Genomic DNA, 21,642 nt, shown 5'->3' with positions numbered 1-21,642 from the left:
GTTGATGGATGTGTGAGTGATCATTGTCCATCACTGAAGGGTTAGTTTAGCACGCACACATCTGGATACACACGCATATATCACTTTACACACGCACAAATCTAATCTGACTAATTTGACTTCAGAATAAAATCCCCAGGGGTTGTGAGATTGTTGCATTATACCTCCATGGTGTTTACCCTGATCTCCCCAGCTGGCTTTTGATTTGCTTCTTCCATTATCTTGTAGTTTTCTCTGTTATTACAATAAATTACACAAAAAACAACTCTTATCAGCTTCTTTATCAGAAAATTTCTACCACAGAGGTAACAAGAAGGAGCAATTAAGACTTGTAGTCATTGGTTCATGTTTTAGATTAGCCTCTTATTCGTTCCTTTAACTTAGCATTCATCACTCATTTCTGTGAACTCTAAACATCCATATCCATCGGTATTTTATAATATTAATGCAGGGCAGCCCTCTACCACATATACAGTATATACTTATAGTAAATATACCTACGGCACTAGTCACTTGAAATGGAAACAGTGATACACTGTAATTGATTTATACATTTATACCATGAACACCGTGCGTGTGGGAGCCTGTAGGGGTGGTGTGCAAAACAGATGCTGGTCTAAGACCTACTGTTCCTCAAAGAAACATAACATGCTACAGGGCAGCATTTGCCCACTCACGCTCTCTCACTGAGCACGTTTGCTGTAACAAACGTTAATTACAGTTAGACCAAACGTGATCAACGTGACTCCCGGGAGTCGAGGTGGACGGTGATGGCAGAGACCGCGCCACCGCTGCGGCAGGAGAGGACGTCCCCCAGGCAAGCGGCCACGACGAAGGCGGAGTCGAGGCGGACGGCTCCGACAGAAAGCCGGAACCAGAGACCAGGACAGACGTGGGACCAGAACCAGAGCCGGAGACCGATGTGGAACCCGGACCAGAGATGAGGGCAGACGTGGTGCTGGAGTCAGAACCGGAGACGAGGACGACGAGACCCCGGGAACAGAACCACCAACGAGGACAGACGCGAAGACAAAGCCAGACGGGGAGCCGGGGCCGGGACCAGAGACGAGGACAGACGAGAGGCCGGAGCCGGGACCAGAGACGAGGACAGACGAGAGGCCGGGGCCGGGACCAGAGACGAGGACAGACGAGAGGCCGGGGCCGGGACCAGAGACGAGGACAGACGAGAGGCCGGAGCCGGGACCAGAGACGAGGACAGACGAGAGGCCGGGGCCGGGACCAGAGACGAGGGCGGACGGGAAGCCGGAGCCGGGACCAGAAATGACCCCAGACATGGAGACGGAGCCAGCCAGGAGCTGGATCATCAGACATTGAGGCCAACGTGGCCGGATCGGGCCACGAGGAATCAAGACGGACGTGGTCAGTACCAGACCAACAGGAACCAAGGCAGGTGTGGCTGGTACCGGACCCCCAGGAGCTGAGGCAAACGTGATCGTTCAAGGCCACAGTGCAAACCAAAGAGGCCCCCCCAGGCAAAAACCTGACAATTATTGATTTTAGCTCAAGTAATGACCTGTAGAGGAGGTAACAGACAGTAGCAATTAAGACATGCAGCTCGGTTGAACGACACATCCCTAAATATACTACAATTCTATCTTATTATTATTTAACTGGTAACCAGTGTGTTTCTTTGAATCTTTACAGATCATACAAACTGGCTGCTGAAGGTCCAGATAGAAAAGTTTGAGTTTCTCTTGGTGCAGACTTCAGGAGTCTCTGGAGATCTCTGAGCTCTATTTATCACCATATTAATAGATGTTTTTTCTCTTGAAGATCGTCTTTTACAGACTGGACACTCTTGTGTTGGTTTCTCTTACAACCATCTCTTCAGACAGTCTCTACAGAAGCTGTGGCTGCAGGACAGAACAACAGGTTCTGTAAAGACGTCCTGACAGACTGGACAGCAGAGATCCTCCTCTGATCTGGAAGCCATTTAGTGTCTGAGTCAAGCTGAAAACCAAGCAGGAAGTGCAGTCAGTCCTGGCTCCCTCCCTTCTCACATACTTTCACTTTGAGACATGTTAGAGTCCAACTCACCTTCAGTGTGTGGAGTGTCAGCAGCTGGAAGCAGCACTTTTCTCTCACTCAGGGGAAGTTGATACTGGTTTGAAGATGAATCTAGGCATCTGTTTTCCAGTTTGTGTCTCTGTTCAGTGTCGGAAGATGCATGTTTCCTGCTTTTCCTGCTTTTTAGGTAAAAGAACAACACAAAATTGTAACCTAAATTGCTTATATTTAATCTCTTGTCGTGATGTTTCATTCTTTTTTTTTCATTAAAAAAAGCCAATACAGTTGAACAATGAAAATCATTTTTTTCTCTATACAGTGAAATCCACTGTAGAATCAGGGATGATCCTGGATGCTGTTGCCCCTGGTGGCAGACTCAGGTTCTATTGGTCCAGCAGTTCAACAAGCAGCATGTATTAGGCTGAATGCCGTATTGTGATGGACAGCTTTGCTTTTACAGTATATAAGAAATATATATGTTCTTCTTGATTAATGCTTTGTTTATATAATGTTTTATTTAGCTAATCCTAAATATATGTGATGTTGCTGTGTTGGTGGACAGGTTGAGTTGTTGCTTTGGTGGGTGTGTGCAGTAGGGGGGGTGGAGGGTGGGGGTGCAACCAGCTGCTGAAACCAAGCAAATCAGTTCAGCAAACAATCGGTGCAAAATAAATTAGAAGCAGGGATGAACCTTAGGCTAACACATTCATAACTAAACAACTTTTGTACTGTGGTTTACTTTGGAGATTAATACTAATACCAATAATAGTGTTAAGGTATGAGCACATACTCATACAAACATATACATATCATATACATACATATGTGCATTGTTATACATATCCCTTACTACTTAATAAAAGTCATGACATAGGTGCTCAGGTGTTGAGTCCCACTACAAGGTTAGTAAAGCTGTAGCTTAACATTGTTCACTAAAAGGGTGAGGCAGACGTTGGTGCATGAACAATGCCACCTGTAAAAGCCAGGGTGAGTTCCAGGAGTTCCAGTTCCAGGAGGGCAGGTGTTGCGACCCAAGCCGCCCACACAGAGCCCCCCACAGAGCTGCAGCAGCCACAGAGACAGCACCGAGGTCAGAGTGGGCCACCGGGGGTCAACGCTGTCCCCATGAGAACCAGGGGCAAACACTCCCCCGGTGGGAGGGTCGGCCTGAGAGAGTGGAGCCCGAGGACCCATGGTCCGTAGGGAGCGATCATCGTACCCAGGGTGGACCCCCAATAAACCAACCCCACCTCACGCATACGTACTCACACAGACACACACACACACATACATCAACACCCCCTACCACAAACTCTCTCACAAAGAGCTAGTCAATAAGTTTTATTCATTTGTGCACATTGTTCAGTACTGCATTTCTGAAGAGTTTTTAAACTAACTCGTGGTGGCTTGGTTTTCCACCGAAACTGTGAGGTGTATGAGTCTAATGTCTTAAACCACACCTGGCCTGGCTAAGTTGGAATCATTAAGGATATGTAATTCATTTTGGGCAGGATCATCATTTTTATGGTGGCAATTCTTCCCATAAGTGAAATGGGTAAGGACTGTCATCTTTTGACTATGGCTTCTATTTGTTTTAATAATGGGTTGTAGTTTAGATCAATAAGCTCTGATAGCCTAGGCCAGTCCGATTGTGGGCCGAATGTGCTGCGGGACCGCAATGCGGCTTCTCGCCACTAGGTGGCAATCAGGTGTCAACACGCTCCATTAAAAAGCAGCAGAAAAAGAAGTCAGCCGCAAACGCTTGGCTGTAGTGATGGGTAGATGAGGCGTCATGAAACGTTTGACACATTGCAAAACTGTATTGATACTGTGTCACTGAATACTGACACCTGCTGGACATTAAAACTCCCTACAGGCAACCTAGTTGACAGACTCATCTGACACTGATTTTGTGAGTTAATATATGCAATAATATAATTTAAGCCATTGTATGTTATATAGTATTATTTTCATATCTTCATTTACATTTAAAATTAATATTTTTAGATACAGTCGATAAAGTGTATCATAACGTAAAAATCTAAGTGAACATGTTGTGAATGAAGATGCCTTTCTTTTTTTTTAAACAAATGTGGTCTCTCAGCCCACTGCAATGAGGAGATCTTGCCAAAGGTTATCTAGAAACAACACACTGCCATTTTAGTACACCATTTCCAAACAAAAAGAAACAAATAATGCTGAATAACATGCCTGAAGTGGGTGTAGACAGCTGCTGTTCTGACTGCAGTCTACTGACGGCCTCATTGCACTTGGAGGAACTGCGGAACCAGTGTGAACCAGTGATTTAAATCTGGGGTCTAGAAGTGTTGCTGGAGTCAACACACTGTGAGGTGGTTTGGTTTAAATAGGAAATTTCTGTCCAACAAATGCGACATTTAACCTGCATAAAACAATATGATTAGTAAAGAGTCACTTTGGAAATTAATCTGAATTCAAATTGAGCAAGTGAAAACTTTTTAAAATTAATTAATTATTTTAATAATACACTTTCACTTTATCATAAAATTAAATCAAAAAAGAAACCTTATTTTCCGTTATGAGATGAATTATAGATGATTCCTTTCGGCAGATGCATCCCGACACATGCGCTTCCTTATAAACACAGTCTGGCGCGTCACACAGTGACTGATGCAGGAACTGTATCGGTCACGTGACTTTCCCAACGCGATGCGCGCACCGACACAGTGTTTCGCTCTAAGAGCTCGACGCATCGGTGTTGCCGGACCCATCACTACTTGGCTGAAAATGGACAAGTTTGTAAAGCGAACAAATGAGGGTGAAAGTAGTGCCGATCTCTTAGTTCAAAGGCTAAATTTGTGCGCAAATACAAACCTGACTTTATAAAGTTTGTGTTTGTGATCAGAGCTAGTAGTGAGGCAGAGCCCAGTGTGTTGAGTGTGGCCTAACGCTATCCAACGAAGCACTGAAGCGTGGAGGCCACAATGAGAGCGAGCCTTTCCCCCGTTCCACCAAGACTGGATCAGATCATGTCTGAGCGGCAGCCCACGTGTCTCATTAAGTGAGACACTTAATTTAATGAGAGTTGCGGGATGTTGTGATTATTGTTACTGTTCATTTGTCACAGATTGAGAGAGTAACATCTAGTTCTGTTAAATCCAATAGCAGGTTCAATGTTAATCCAATGTTTTCAACATTTAACATTACATTTAACATTTACATTTAGACTTTTGACCATTTAACTAAACATGAGAAAACATGTTGTGTCATTTAGTTACATGTGAGAAAACTAGTTTTCGGGGCTCCTTTTACATTCGGCACCCCATATAGAACAGCATGAAACTACCACAACTACGACCATAGGGGTAATTTTATGTTTATTTCAAGATCAGCATCAAACATGAGGCCACATGACCATCATTCAAAACAATTACACCTGCTAGTTGCAAATAATTGACATTGATCAAAGGACAAACTCAAACTACAGATAATTAGCAGATGTTGCATTAGATGCACATGTGATCTGCATCACAGCAGGACGTGATTAGGATTAATAATCTGACGTATTGTTTAACTGTAACAGCTGTTGCACCAGGTCCAGTTGTGTCTTTGTCCAATGCTTCCAGTAACAAACTACAGCGAGTGTTTCCATGTTTCCTTAATGTTAATTACAATATCTAGAGATAATATAACCAGGATATGAATGCAGTCAATTAAAGTAAATAACAGTGAAAAACAAATCCAGCAAAAAACTATAAACTGTGTGCATTTAATATGAGCAGAATAAAACAGCTGTAAATGTCTGACCTTGAGATTTTTAAATGGTTTAATGTCATTGTTTGTGTGAGGGTTTAAACTCATGCTTCTGTATTTGAAGTTTATCTGCTTCCACAGAAAACAAATTAATTAGTTCATTTAAAACTCATTTGTGCTTTTAGTTTCACAGCATCTGGACCGAATCACATGATGAAACTTTGTTGCTGTATAATTTTCACGTGGTCTGTTTCTTATGGGACTGGAGGTCACACCAGGTCGTCCTGCTCCTCTGTGTCGTCTGTCTGTGCTGCAGTCATGTTTTCATAATCAGGCAAAGGTTCTGACTGAAGGAGACACATGAGCAAAATCAATAAAACGATATTTACCTATTGGTGAAATCTGGAAAAATGTACTAAATATTTTTTTTACTTAAATGATAAAACTAAAGAGTTCTAATGAGTTCATTTATTTATTTCTGTTACAATTACTGTATATATAATGTAGTATAAGACCCATAACAGGGCGGCACAGTGGTTCGGTGGGTAGCACAGCGAGAAGGTTCTGGGTTCAACCCTGGTGCTCGTTCTCCCCAGGTTTGGAAAATGGATGGATGGACTCATAACAGCCTCTCACCTCTAATGTCTCTGCAGGTTTGTTCCATTCAGACCTTGGAATCAGAGCTGTTTTCTTCCTGATTCCAATTAAATAAAAAGTTCAACAAAGTGCAGGTGATGATTTCATAAACAAAAGCAAATGAAAGATGAGTGATGAAAGTGGTGGATGTTTATTGTTTTACCTCGTCCACAGACTCAGGACAAACACAGGAATCAGCATCAGGACCACAAGAGTCAGCCTGGTTATTTTCATTATCATCACTGATTTACCTGGAAATAGAAAAAAGTATTAACCTCAAGACTCTGATGGGAGAATCTACACAACATTTAACCATCCACCCTGTGTCTGTCATCCAAAACCCTCAAATGGAATGTTAAATCTTTATTCAAGCAATACTAGGAAATAGGATCAAATCTGCAAGACTTGATCCTACTTCACCCACAGAAGAGGAAGAACAGATGACCCACATGCAGTTGGAGCAGGTCAGTCTGAGACGTGCAGATTCACATACTGCTTTATAAACATCACTGCTTCACTCACGTTCCACATTGATAGAGACAAACTCAGAGCGTCTCCTCCCCAGCTGGTTCTCAGCTTCACAGTAAAAGTGTCCAGAGTGATTCAACTGGATGGAGCTGAAGACGAGCTGTGGACCTTCATGGGTGAATTCAGGATGTGAGTCTCTGTACCAGGTGTAATTAGCTGCTGGGTTAGCATCACTGCTACAGGTCAGAGTCACTGGACTGTTCTCCAGAATGTCACCAGAGGGAACCACTGACACTGAGGGAACATCTGGAGCATCTGGAGGAGAAATATCAACATGTGACGTTAAAATTCATAGCAAAACATACAGTATTTAACATTAATTTAACATGATTTATGATCTAAGCATTTTGCTCCCCAGGCCACAAACACTAATTAAGAGCTTCTAGAAATGTAAATGAAGAGAGGAGGTGCATATAAGAATAGAACTTCTAAATTCAAGGGGTCAAACATTTAAACAAAATTAAAAAAACAAACATGAACAAGAGGTTGAGTCTCAGGCATCACTGTGTACTTAAGTTCTTTAAGTTCAGCAGTAACAACACAACCATCGTTTGATCATGTGCATCAGAAATACACACATTCCTTCTATAATTAAAAGGACAAGGTGTCACACTAATATAGAATCTGTGTTTGGAAAAGAAATGGACTTTTACTCACATTTCACATCAAGAGACACAAACTTGTTTCTCTTCCCCAGCTCATTCACAGCAGCACAAACGTACAGTCCAGAGTGATTCAACTGGATGGAGCTGAAGACGAGCTGTGGACCTTCATGGGTGGATTCAGGATGTGAGTCTCTGTACCAGGTGTAATTAGCTGCTGGGTTAGCGTCACTGCTACAGTTCAGAGTCACTGGGCTGTTCTCCAGAATGTCACCAGAGGGAACCACTGACACTGAGGGAACATCTGGAGCATCTGCAGGAGAAACACTGATTAAATGTGGGATCAGTGACGACTCCTTCAGTTTCATGGTCACAGTAAAACAAACTCACACACTGAGGCAGATTTGAAGTTTTCTCGTCCCTTTAAGGCACAAACGATGGCGTCTCCAGGATGAACGCGGCCTCTGTAAGACCCGTCCTCCATCAGGACCTGGTGTCCGTTCTTGAACCAGACGTAGGAAAGACGAGCGGCTGAGCTGCAGCTGCTGAGACACCTGAGCTGTGCGTCAGTGTAAGAGTCCTGGAGCGTTGATGTGATCACCTGCACCTGGAGAACTGAGACCACGAAGAAGCAGCTGTCAGATCACAGTCACAGCGGTTCCACAGGTTGTGTGTGTTGGTCAGTACCTGTGACAGTCAGACTGGGTCCAGATAAACTACGGCCCCACTCAAAGCCTCCTGCTCTGAATGTGAAGCCGTACTGTCCTGAATCCGTCTCTGTCACATCAGAGATTCTCAGAGTGGAGCCTCCTGTCGCTGCTTCAAGGACCTGAACACGACCTGTAAACTGGACGTCTGTACGTAGGTCCTGAGGCTGTGAAGGACTCTGACCACTACGGTCAGAACGGAACCAGAACTCAGATGTGATGGATCCACTATGACTGTTATAAGTACAGGAAATCTCCACTGATGATCCTTTGACGGCGCAGATGCTTCTGTCGGTGTAAATGACTTTGTTGCAGGTTTCACCGTAAACACCTGAAAGATCAAAAGTACAAATTGAACTCAACTCTGGTAGAAATGCTTTTACATCATGTTTCCATAGTTGTTCCTCTGTGACGAAGGTGGACTGAACAGTGGTTGTTCATTCTGAGACGTCAGACGCTTCATGACTCGTGGTTTCACCTAAAACTGAGCCAACAGACGTTGACTGACAGACATCAGTGATGAGTTCAGTCAGAAATGTGTGCGTGTGCAGCTCCTAGTGAATCATGACCAGGTCAAGATGAACAGTGGCTCAATGCTGTTACTGTGTGTTAGTGGAGGAAACTCACAGACTGAAGCAGAAGGGAAATCCTCACGTCCACTGAGAGCACAGGAATAACTGTCTGCTGAAGTGGAATATGCAGATATTTCTTTCTGGTTTTCATTCATCTTGTCTCCGTTCTTGTACCAGATGAAGGACGAATGATCAGGGAGACGACAGCTGCTGAAACACTGGAGCTTTGGCCACGTAGAATATGTCCAAACTAGAACCTGCAGATCTGGGTCTGGTAAAAAAAGAACAATTTGAATTCACACATAATAAAGGTTCATAAACCATACAAGAACATGTGTAACTATGTCTTAACACACTTAAGTTGTGTGTTTTCTACATTCCGCTGTGTGTGTTGGTCAGTACCTGTGACAGTCAGACTGGGTCCAGATAAACTACGGCCCCACTCAAAGCCTCCTGCTCTGAATGTGAAGCCGTACTGTCCTGAATCCGTCTCTGTCACATCAGAGATTCTCAGAGTGGAGCGTCTTCTTGTTGTATAATTGACCTGAACACGACCTGTAAACTGGACGTCTGTACGAAGGTCCTGAGGCTGTGAAGGACTCTGACCACTACGGTCAGAACGGAACCAGAACTTAGAGGTGATGGATCCACTATGACTGTTATAAGTACAGGAAATCTCCACTGATGATCCTTTGACGGCGCAGATGCTTCTGTCGGTGTAAATCAACTTGTTGCAGGTTTGACCACTGACACCTGGAAAATAAAACCATGTTCAATCACCACTGTTACAGTTACATCAGTAGAACAGCAGGTTCACAGTTGCTGAGTTTAATGTAAATATATAATATAAAATGTTAGAATTGAGGAGTAAACTCACAGACTGAAGCAGAAGGGAAATCCTCACGTCCACTGAGAGCACAGGAATAACTGTCTGCTGAACTGGAAGATCCATATATTACTTTCTGGTTTCCATAAATCTTGTGTCCGTTCTTGTACCAGATGAAGGACGAATGATCAGGGAGACGACAGCTGCTGAAACACTGGAGCTTGTTACTGTTTTGAACCTCGACCTGTAGATCTGGATGCACAACAACAAATAAATGTACAAAGTGTAAATATTTTACATCAGTAGCAGTTTAATGCATCATCTGATCCAATAGTTCAGACTGGATTTCTTATGGTTTTTATCATCAGCTGTGCTAAACTTCAAACATTGATTTCACCATGAGTCCAAAAAACATTAAAGTAAAAGTGTTACCTTTGACAGATAAAGTGACTCCAGGTTCACCAGTAAATCTCCCTTTATACTGGTTTGTGCTGAATCTAAAATAATAAACATCTGCGTCGCTCTGTCTCACGTCTGTGATTCTCAGACTGCAGCTGTTTCTATTACAGGATTCCTGGAGACGACCTGCAAACACTGAGGCTTTTCTCAGCTCCACATATCGATATCCCTCAACTCTAGTGAACCAGAATTTGTCTTCTACCCTAGAATGTTGTGGGTCTGGGTATGTGTAGGTGCAGCGCATCTCCACCGTTGATCCTTCTGAGACACAGACATCAGAGCTGTAAGTGACTTTCCAGCCTTTCTGACCCTGAACCACTGTAACACAGAGCAAAGCAGAGACCAGATCCCAGATCAGTTCATGTAGAGGACACGTAACCATTGAGCAGATATCATGTGAGCTTCATGTTACACCTGCAGGATCTGCTCGACTAATTCAGGCAGCTTTTAATGACTTCATCAGAGTTTGTTCTTCAGTTTACTGCTTTTATAAACGTTACTGGTAAATGTGATTCTAACAAATGAGGAACGATGTGATATCAGTTTGGACACATCAGCCGACAGAGATGAGTGTTGATTGTGTAACAATTCATCAACAACATACAGAGACTTTTTAAATTTGGTCCCAGATGTGAATGGACGACACTTCACATCCCAGCGTTTGGCAACGAAGACAAAGACGCAGTTTGACATATGTGACGCTGTTATTGATCAGAGTTGTGATTTAGACAAACTCACTGCTGCTGAGAAGCAAATATTAAAAAGCTGCAATCATAAGGTCTGTGCTTTGATTCCTGGCTGCTTCAGTGCTGACGTGCCCTTGGGCAGAACACTGAGCTCCAAAGGCTTTGATCACTGACGAGGTAGAAAAGAACAGAGCATTTACATTTATTACTGTGTGGTTATTATCCAGTCACTGTCGTCTTTGTCGTCGTTAATGAACTAAACAGAACAGGAAAGCGTCTAATAAACGTTAGTTTAGACCCAAACGGACCGGAACACGTGTTCTTTATCTGCTACTCAAACATCAGATCCTGACGATCCCACTCACTGGAGGCTGCTCTGAATAAGTGTGACCTGATCTGGAGTCAGTGAGAACCTACATTACCTGGTGGAGACAGAAGCAGAAGCACTAATGCAGCTGATGCTGCTGAAGCCATAGCTGCTCCTCTGAGCTCATGTGTTCATGTGAGCAAAAGACAGAACCACGGAAAATGCACCACGCTTCCTTCCTCTCTATTAATATGCTCCTGTTCACAGGAAACAATACAAACACCCAATGTGATGTTTTATGTGTAATACGTGTTTCTGGTCTCAATCACGTCAATTGATTACGTCAAAGTCAAACTACTGATTAGCAAACGTTAAAAACTGACCCAAGCAGCTTTAAGGAGTAAAGCTTTGTTCTTTTCAGTGTGTTCTACCAGGTGTGATGTTTAAAAATACATCAACCTTGTAACACTGTGTATCTGTGGTTTCATCACTGTCACATGAGTCCGATCACAAAGTGCAAAGGAAACAACTTCCAGCTGTGAACTCACCCACGAAGCTGTGAAATGGAGCCGAGCAATTCATGACTCACTGAACGGTAGATGTTGTTGAAACACAGACACTGGAGAGTTAACATTAAAATAAACTCTAATAAACCACGTTAAGACACATTTCTACCTACGAATTTAGTATAAATGAATAAAAGGCGCCTGAATGTAAATACGGTCCCCATTTTAAAGAGTATTTCTTTAAAATGTTACACTTATATCGTATCATACGGATCGTTTCTGTTTCCTGGTGAACAAAGGTAATGATAAACACACAACGTTGTTCCGACCTAGAAATATTTAATAATTTATAAAGTCTTTTTGTCAGAGGATAAAGTTTAACATTTTTCATTTAGTACTTTGTAATTTGTGGTGAATCCATTCTTTAGTTATTTATGGTAAAGGTCAAAGGTGAGCGTGTGGATGACATGATGACGTGGGTGAGCAGAGACAGAGACACAGTAGCTGACAACCAGTGTGACTGTTTGTGAGAACGGGATAAAAGCTCCAACAGAACCTGGGCTCATAAAAGGTGCCACAAGGACACGAGGCCTCAAGAGTCCAGTCTGTTCAGGCTGCAACAAAATGCTGAGAATAGCTTGATTTCAGTGCACCAGCAGCATAAGACGGTAGCTGTTACACGTGCATGGTCAGTACTTTTATTACATAGTGTATTATAGTTAGAGTAGATGAAATTCTAACTGTATAAAAGCTGGAACAACGTGTTTGAATGCACCTGCGTTGATCAAACAGACCCTGGAGACGCCTGATGCCGCCCTGGGCCACATCTGTCCCACATCTTTATTAAGTGGAGGGACTCTCCTGTCTAATATAACAAAGGGTTCTGCTTGCTTGATCCTCTGGCACCTTTAGCTTTTAAATGTTTAAAACCTGGTTGAGCACAGAGAGAAACCCAGAGCAAGAAAGTCTGAATGTGCAACACTGAAGCTTCAGCTGAGGACGTGAAGTCACAAGGAACAGTTGACCAGAACCACAACCAACATTTTCCATCCTTTATAAAACACTAAGTTAAATGTAGGTTACATTCATCACCCATCAACCATCAGCACCCAAAGGAGCTGGTGATTCATCATCACAGGAATAAACGTGTTCTATTAACATCCAGGTGAACACAAACCAGAAAGAAGAAGAAGAGACGACCCACATGCAGTTGGAGCAGGTCAGTGGTTTCTCACCAGCTGCTAACATCTGTCAGATGAAGCCGCACCCACAGCTAGCGACAGGTGGACGGTGCTGCGACGTCGCCCTCTACTGGTCCAGGCTTCACAGGAACATTTGCCGCCATCTTCAGCTCTGACGTCAGTGATGACAGAAGCTTCTCATGTCCTGCTACAGCACAGGAACATCTGTCTGTGGGACGGATGTGAGTGAATACTGAGGTGATGACCTTTGAGGCGTCTGGCCCTGGTTGCACCACATGTAGTCGTGCGATCGGGAGCAGCTCTGACGCTTCAGCTCTGCCGGTCGGTTCCTGCTGGAGCTGGGATCTGATCACCTGCACCTGCAGATCTGAAAGAGGGGAACACGGAAACCTTCATGAACGCAGCCTAGAAGAGTCATTGACCAATAATAATGCTGTTTACGGGACAGACAACGTGACTCCAGGTTCTCCAGTAAAACTCCCCCCGGGCGCTTTGTGATGAAGCTGAACCTGTAAACACCTGAGTCGCTCTGTCTGAGGTCTCTGATCGTCACAGAACAGTTTGTCTTCACGCTGAGACGAGCTGTGTCGCCTGAGTCGGTCCTCGCGTCCACAGGAGCAGAAACCAGAATACGACGAGCTGTGGATCAAACGGTGTGAAGCTGCATTCCAGTGATTTCCTGTTTCATCCTCCGGCCTTCAGGCTGTTGCAGGTGTAGAAGCACAAGCGTGCAGAGACACAACAGACAGAAGCAGCATCACCCTGAACTGCATGTGTCTGCTTCCTGTCGGATCCGACAGCGTCCGACGTCACCACATTCAGCTAATTAAATAAAGCATCTGCTCGCTCCTCTGCACCAGTGAACACACACGTGGCCTGTTACCATGTTATTACAGCTCGCTCTCCTTTTAAGTGTAGATGTAGATACTGCACCTGACACAGAGGAGGACGACCACTAATCCACTCGCTGCTGTTACGTCCACAGCCTCTAATCTGATCTGATGAGATAAAACTGTCTGTGTTTCACTACATGTGTCTGAGAAGGAACCTTCAGCTGTTTAGCTACTGACAGGACGCTTCCAGAGGGATGAAGCCTCTATGTGCAATGATGAAGCGTGGCCACTAGAGGGAGGTGATGCTCAAACATGAGACAGACGCTTGGTGTGGAGTCAGAGCTGTGGTCCATCGCTGACGCTGGGGCCACATTCTGCTGCTGTCGTCTACACATCCTACCTACTGCTGCCACTTAGTGGTCACTGTCTGAGCCTCTGCACCACCGGGTTCTGCTTCAGGATTCTTCACTTCTCTGGCTTTATCTCGAGGTCAGGGGACAGTTCCTGCCTCAAGTGGAGGAGTTCAGGAGAGAAGAGAGATGAGAACCTGACTCTGCTGCTTCATCAGCACCTTTTCCTCCTCAGGACAAAGTTTGAAGAACATCAGTTCAGTCCCAGAGCTGCTCTCAGGGGAACAGGCGACGAACACAACATCTGCCTCCACATCTGTACCTGCTCCTCTTTCCTTCAGGTTTTACAGATGTAGCAGCTGCTCAGGTTCATGTCCTGCAGCTTTATCTTCTACATGTTCTGATTTATGTTCAAATCAAGGCAACAGCAGCAGCTTTTGCTCGTATGCTTCGGTCGTAGGGTCAGATCAGGAAGACCCAAAGTAGGAGCCGACTGAAGAGCAAGCATGAGGTCAGTGAACGTTGTTCAGCCTCAGACGTCCACGTGAGACAAGAAGTGGACGATGAAGACATCTGCATCAGAACACTGAGTGGGGCCTCAGAGACAGTAAAGTTAGGAACGAAAGTCCTACAATAAGAACAAAGACCTAGAAAAGACATCAGCTGTTTTTACGTGCACGGTTTAGGCAGGTTTTACATTGCTTCAACTCTGTTGGGTGAGATGGATTTGCCATCAGCTGTAATTACAATGACCCAGAAAATAACCTTAGTCTGAACTAACTGTACTTTAGACAGGCTCTCTTTGTGGCCTGTAGCATCCAATGTTTCACTATCTTAGTGGTGTCTGCAGTAACACCATCTATGGCTTCCTTTAAGAGGGTGTTTTTGTTTACATGGTCTGTGGTCAGATTTAGGTGTGATGACCACTGGTTCACAGCCTCTGATCAAACCTACTGAAACCAAGCAAATCTGTTAAGTAAGTAAACAATCTGAGCAAAATAAATAAGAAGCAGGGATGAACCTTAGGCTAACACATTCATAACTAAACAACTGTTGTACTGTGGTTTACCTTGGAGATTAATACTAATACCAATAATAGTGCTAAGGTGTGTGCACATACTCATACAAACATATACATATCATATACATACACATATGCATTGTTATACATATCCCATTCTACTTAATAAAAGTCATGACATACAACACCACAATTTCCATATTCACACATTGAATATCACTACCAATTGATATTGGTAGTGATAAGTATCACTAATACAGTTGGGTTTAAAAAGCCTGTTTATCAGCTCAGGTGTTGAGTGTCCCACTACAAGGTTAGTAAAGCTGTAGCCTAACATTGTTCACCCAAAGGATGAGGCTGTCAGGCTTAGGCAGAGATCAGACCCACATGCACAGTGAGGACACAAGATAGGTGGTAAAAAAAAGGTTTATCCAGAAATCTAAATACAAAACGGTCCAGGTCATACACAGAGAATCTCAGAATTACAGCACAAGGGAGCAGGCAGGATCAGGTCTAAGAGCAGGCAATGGTTCGTTAACAGAATCAATACGGCTACAGTACCGGCAGGGAACAGGCGATCTCGAGGTCATACAATCCGGTCAGTATCAAAGGTTCTTTCTAGGCAACAGTACCATTCAGGAATAGGCAGGAGTCAGTGGTCAGGAACACGAAACAGGATCAAAACAAGGTAAGATGGACTGAGAAATTGCTGGAAGGTAATGACTGGCATACAACGATCTGGCAACTGGCTATGGTGACTGGTGGTGGTTAAATACACAGGTGAGTGATGACTAATCCAAGACCGGAAGTGAGGCTGAAACTAACAGGATGACAATAGAAACTGGAAATACAAAATAAAACAGGAAGTGAACCCAAAACCTGACAGAGGCAGACGTTGGTGCATGAACAATGCCACTTGTGGTGATGTGAGGGGCTCGGCCACTACGCCCATCCAACAAGTAGAGGAAGGAATCCTAGCAGCCAGGGAGCCCACACACCGTCAGTTCCAGGAGGGCAGGTGTTGCGACCCAAGCCGCCCACACAGAGCCCCCCAGGCAGAGCTGCAGCAGCCACAGAGACAGCACCGAGGTCAGAGTGGGCCACCTCTCGGAGAGAGGGACGCGATGAGGAGAGAGGGACGCGATGAGGAGAGAGGAACGCGATGCTGTGAGAGAACGCGAGACTCTGCGAGAACAGCACGAGAAATTCAACAAGGCGGCGCGACACCGGTAGTAAACAACAGCGCGACAAACTATCCACCAATTTAAATAAATAAATAACTACCTTATCTTACGGAAAATAATCAACCACCCTACCATTCTGGATAACACCGAAGAAAGTTTCGAGTACATCGAATGTACAATGTAAATGCTTATTGTCCATCTAATGTCACTCACTCACTCACTTTGCAAAGCGCTCACCATACGTAATCACTCACTTTCCTTTCACTTTAATTTTCCTTCCCTTTACTCTTTTTCCTTCACCTACTTTCACTCCACACTGTCTACATCCTTCTTTTCTCTGTTCTTCTTCCACGTAGTCAGCCAGCTATGTAGCCCTCCAGCAGCCACACACAAACATCTACTGCACAGGGGAAACACGTGCACATACATAGGTAACACACAACTCAGAATACACAGGTACTTAAGGTTAGCCACACACCTAAAGTCTGTCACACTACATACACACAAGACTAGTGATCCACAGCAGTCAGGTAAGATATGACACCACTGAAGATTGTCACTTGGAATGTACGTGGAATCAATAAGAAGGAGAAACGATTTAAAATATTTAACCATTTGAAAACCCTACAAGCAGACATTGTTTTACTACAGGAAACCCATATTCCCAAAATTATAAATTACACTCTGGCATCAGCAGAGTTCCCACATGCTTACTTAGCCGGTTACAATTCTAAACAAAGAGGGGTCGCCATCCTGATAAATAAAAAGATTAACTTTACTCATAACGATACCATTGTAGATCCAGAAGGGAGATATATAATCATTAATATCCTGATAGGAAACATTGAATATTGCATAGCTAATGTGTATGGCCCTAATGCTGACGACCCCTCTTTCTTTCACAGCTTCTTCACATCACTGTCTGCTCACTCTGGTTCCAAACTTATAGTAGGAGGGGACTTTAATTTAGTATTTAACCCAGAGTTGGACAGGCTAAGCAAAGCTGTGAGCAACAGGAACTGGCAATCAGTACAGACCTTAAAACAGTACATGGATGACTTTGGTCTCTGTGACACATGGCGTTCTCTTCATCCTACATCCAGGGAATATACCTTTTTCTCACCAGTTCACCACTCTCACTCCCGTATAGATTATATTTTAGTAAATAACTCAGTCTTACAAGATGTCTCTGACACCAATATTCACTCTATCACAATCAGTGATCATGCACCAATGTCCATTTCGTTGATTAAGACAGCCACACCATCAACCAGGAATCGTGAACTCGTGATCCCCATGAAATAAATGATACCTTTAAAAACTTTTACCAAGAGTTATATACGTCCCAAATAGATCCACCCACCTCAGCCATAGAGGCGTTTCTGAATAAACTAGAACTGCCAAAGCTAAATGAAGAACAATCTACAACTCTAGACTCATTGTTATCTTTGGCAGAACTACATGAAGCTCTGCAGGAGATGCCCAATAAAAAAGCTCCAGGACCAGATGGATTCCCAACTGAATTTTATAAAGGGTTCTGGTCCATGCTGGCACCCAGCTTTTACAAAATGGTCGCTGAAATTAAACAACAACATTCATTACCCACAAATATGAATTCTGCCTTCATAAGCCTGCTCCAAAAACCAGGGAAAGACCCTACACTCCCATCGAGTTATAGACCAATTTCACTAATAAATGTAGATCTAAAAATAGTGTGTAAAGCACTTGCTAGAAGATTAGAAAAAATCACTCCATATATAATTCACTCTGATCAAACAGGCTTCATTAAAGGTAGACAGTCAACAAACAATATGAACAGACTAATTAATTTAATTGATTATGTCACCATCCATAAACTAGAATCAGCCATCGTCTCCTTAGATGCAGAAAAAGCTTTCGATAGAGTAAACTGGAAGTTTCTTTTAGCCACTCTTTACAAATTCGGCATTGGGGAAACATTCATAGACTGCATCCAAATATTATACAACCCAGCAAACGCTGCAGTCAGAACAAACAACCAGATCTCACCAAGGTTTAATCTGCATAGAGGGACAAGACAGGGCTGCCCACTTTCCCCATCACTATTTGCAATATTTATTGAACCTCTAGCTGCAGCAATAAGACAGCATGAAGGAATTACTGGAATATCGACCAAATCAGTAAATCATAAAATAAGTTTATATGCTGACGATGTGTTACTGTTTCTCCTGGAGCCACAGACGTCTCTTCCTACAACTATCAGCCTCATAGATGAATTCTCAGGACTTTCAGAGTACTCTATTAACTGGACCAAATCTATAGTGCTACCACTTAACCTTAAGGTGACTAACATCTCTTCTACCACACTCCATTCAGGGAACATTAAATACTTGGGCATTGAATTGTCGTCTAGGCTATCAGAGCTTATTGATCTAAACTACAATCCATTATTAAAACAAATAGAAGCCAACCTCAAAAGATGGCAGTCCTTACCCATTTCACTTATGGGAAGAATTGCCACCATAAAAATGATGATCCTGCCAAAAATTAATTACATATTCTCAATGATTCCAACTCAGCCAGCCCAGGCGTGGTTTAAGACATTAGACTCCTACATCTCACAGTTTGTGTGGAAAACCAAGCCACCACAAATTAGTTTAAAAACTCTTCAAAAATCCAGACGCTGCGGCGGCCTAGAACTACCTAACTTCCACCACTATTTTCTTGCCAATAGACTGAACCATGTCCACAAATGGATAAAACCCATGCCAGCAGACTCCTCCTGGATAGACACTGAACAAACATTTTGTGGAAATATTAAAGTTGCAGATCTGCCCTTTATCAGCACCAAAATCAAACATCATAGTTGTTACCAGAACATTAGCATAAAAGCATCTCTGCAAGCCTGGTGGGAGTTCCTTAAAATTAATGGGTCTTCGCTTACTCTTTGCCAAAACACACCTCTCTGGAACAATCCAGACATCATACAAAACAAAAAGGCAATACACTTTCCAACTTGGCATATCAAAGGGATAACACATCTGAAACATGTTTTCACAAGAGACAAGTTTACTTGAAGAACTAGTGTCTCACTATGAAATCACTAGTGCCAATTTCTTAGAATACCAACAACTAAAGTCAATACTTAATGCAAAAAGTAAGAATACTGCCATCCACATGCAACCACCACCAGTAATAGAGCGATTTATTGATATATCAGGGAAAAAGACAGTATCCAAAATCTATATGTTAATTTCCAATGTAGACCAGACAGTGAGCCTTCCGATCTCTAAATGGGAAGCTGATCTCAATATCACCACTAATTACACGTTCTGGAATAACATATGTTCTAATTTATTCAGAATGACAAAAAATACAAATTTACAACTAATACAATACAAAATTCTTCATAGAACTCACTATACAGGACAAAGGATGTTCCAAATGGGTCTCACAAACTCAAATATTTGCCCTCACTGTACAGATAACACAGCAGATAGATTCCTACATGCATTCTGGTCATGTTCACCTGTGCAGCAATTTTGGCAAAGAGTATGTGAACACCTGTCAACCCAGTTAAGCTGTCCAATCCCAGCAGCCCCTGCACTTTGTCTTCTAGGAGATCTAAGTGGGCTTGATCTAGAGACAAACTCATCACACACACTTCTTTCTGCCCTCTGTGTCGCAAAGAAAATCATCCTCATGAACTGGAAAACAAAAAAAAATTAAGCATTACTCAATACCTGAACAGCTTGTTAGATTATACCACCTTAGACACATTGTCTGCTTCATCAAATCAATGACCAAAACTATACTCTGATTGATTCCATTTCCAGGTAAGGATGCGTGGGGCTCGGGTACTGCGTCATGTCTGGCACAGTGGTGGTGGGGTGACTAGTGGTTGGGGGTGCCTGCCTGCCTAAGGAACCAGGACAACGAGTTGATGGACTCTGGGCTGGCCGCATGGGTCCCCTGTGGCGGGGGTGTGGTGGCTGCTGAGACCGGCGGCCCTGTGCCGGAGTGGGACCATTTTGAGGGTTGGCGTGTGCCTGTCTCCGGGGAGCCGGAGGCGGGCCTCCCTGCCGGTGTGCGGGGGGCGGACCTGGGGGTGGAGACCTGGGTGACCTGCGTCCGGGGGACTCCCTCTGGGGGTGCCTGCCTGTGCCCAGAGGGGTGTCTCTCCCCTGGTGCGCTGCCCCTGCTCGGGTGGGGCGCTGCCTGCCCTAGCGGTCCGACGCCCTCTGGTAACTGCTCGGGCCTGTTGCAGGGGGGGTTGGCGGACTACTCAGGCTAGAACCTTCATTGGGCCCTGGGCGGAGGCTGGCCCTCAATGCACAACCGCAGAGTATGTGTGTGGGTTTGAGTGTAGCACTACACGGGGCGAGCATGGGCATACTTGAGCGAGAGAATGGGTAAGTGTGAAAGAAGGGTGAGGCTCTGGCTGTGCTGCGTGTGGCGCCTGGGCAGTAGTACTGCGGTCCCTGGGTCTCGGCTGTCCCTTCCTGGCTGGGGGTTGTGGGGGATGGTGGGATAGGTAGCAGAGCCAGTTGGGAACCTGGCTCTGCGGACCCTGGTGCTCTGCTTCCCAACTACATTTTTCCGCATTCATTCACTTAGGTCTGCAAGGGGCGTCCTGCTGATGGAGGGACCGGGGCTACTGGGAAGTGGTTCCGTCCCTCCCAAGTGGGATGCTCTGCAGTTTTAATTGCATTAGTCATACACACTTGTCCAGGAATCTGGGGGCTCCTTCCGGGGGGGCCAGTAGACGGATCCTTCCCATTGATGGCTCTGTCTGCTGGACCCCTCGGAAAATTGGGTATCTCCCAAAGTTCCTCATACTTAGTCACATACACATACATTTAGGGCCGGGGGTGGGCTCCTTCACTGGGGCCTGGGGCTGAGGCCAGTTGTGGGCGAGCCACTGGCCCTGGTGGAGAGATCACCACCCTGTTTTAACTGCAAAAAGACATTTAGGGCGAGGGGGGGCACTGTCCGGGGGACACACCGTCAGCCAGCGGTTGTGCTCCTGGAGGTGTCACCCACCTTCAGTGCACTTTAGTTCCACACACTCACGTCCAAGCTGGGTTGCAGGGTTCTGGGGTACCTTTTTCTGCTGCCCTCTGCCTCCCCCGGGTTGGGGGGGTTGGTCGGGGCTCGGGAGGAGCTGCGGTCCCTGCCTGGGGCCACATGGACGGCAGGCCGGAGACCTACCCTCCCCACGAATGTGATCAAGCGAATGGTGTGGGTGCGAGAATGTATCTGAGAGTGCATTGGTTCACGTATGATTGACTAGTTTGTTGTGAGAGAGTCTATGGTGTTTGTATGTGTTGATGTGAAGATGTGTGTTGCACATGTGGGTGGGTGTATGCGTCTGTGTTTGTGTGAGTTGGTATGCGTGTGGTGCGGTTGAAGTGTGGGGGGTCCGGTTTTTCGCCCGGGGTACGATGATCGTCTGCCTGGGTGGTCTCTTTTCTGCTGACCCCA

The 21,642-nt window shown here is 44.5% G+C and overlaps 1 protein-coding gene across 4 annotated transcripts; it reads right to left on the bottom strand.

Annotated features, from left to right (window-relative positions):
* Nucleotides 1-5,373: 5,373 nt before the first annotated feature.
* On the bottom strand, nt 5,374-13,870 carry LOC121202449 (hemicentin-1-like). 4 transcript variants are annotated; one of them, XM_055511811.1, is made up of 13 exons: nt 13,311-13,870; nt 12,825-13,158; nt 10,064-10,408; nt 9,683-9,883; nt 9,208-9,558; nt 8,861-9,076; nt 8,214-8,564; nt 7,917-8,141; nt 7,582-7,839; nt 6,919-7,179; nt 6,560-6,647; nt 6,397-6,454; nt 5,374-6,107 (listed from the first exon to the last, which is right to left on the bottom strand). In XM_055511811.1, the coding sequence occupies exons 2-13, from the start codon at nt 12,835-12,837 to the stop codon at nt 6,030-6,032; spliced, it is 2,445 nt and encodes an 814-aa protein (XP_055367786.1). In that variant the 5' UTR covers nt 12,838-13,158; nt 13,311-13,870; the 3' UTR covers nt 5,374-6,029. The 4 variants fall into 4 exon arrangements, with proteins under 4 accessions (XP_055367786.1, XP_055367790.1, XP_055367801.1 ...); XM_055511815.1 differs by having other exon boundaries at nt 13,725-13,870; XM_055511826.1 differs by having other exon boundaries at nt 12,767-13,870.
* Between the last annotated feature and the right edge of the window lie 7,772 nt (nt 13,871-21,642).

The sequence above is a fragment of the Betta splendens genome, chromosome 1, assembly GCF_900634795.4.
Source record: "Betta splendens chromosome 1, fBetSpl5.4, whole genome shotgun sequence".
NCBI lineage: Eukaryota > Metazoa > Chordata > Actinopteri > Anabantiformes > Osphronemidae > Betta > Betta splendens.
This window is presented reverse-complemented; position numbering and strand designations above follow the sequence as displayed.

What these genes read in the sequence shown, in the direction of transcription:
- LOC121202449 (XM_055511811.1), bottom strand. An exon ending in TTTCCCTTCTGCTTCAGTCT is followed by an intron (nt 8,565 to 8,860) that starts GTGAGTTTCCTC and finishes TTGATCTTTCAG; the next exon opens with GTGTTTACGGTGAAACCTGC. An exon ending in TGTGTCTCTTGATGTGAAAT is followed by an intron (nt 7,180 to 7,581) that starts GTGAGTAAAAGT and finishes TTTCTCCTCCAG; the next exon opens with ATGCTCCAGATGTTCCCTCA.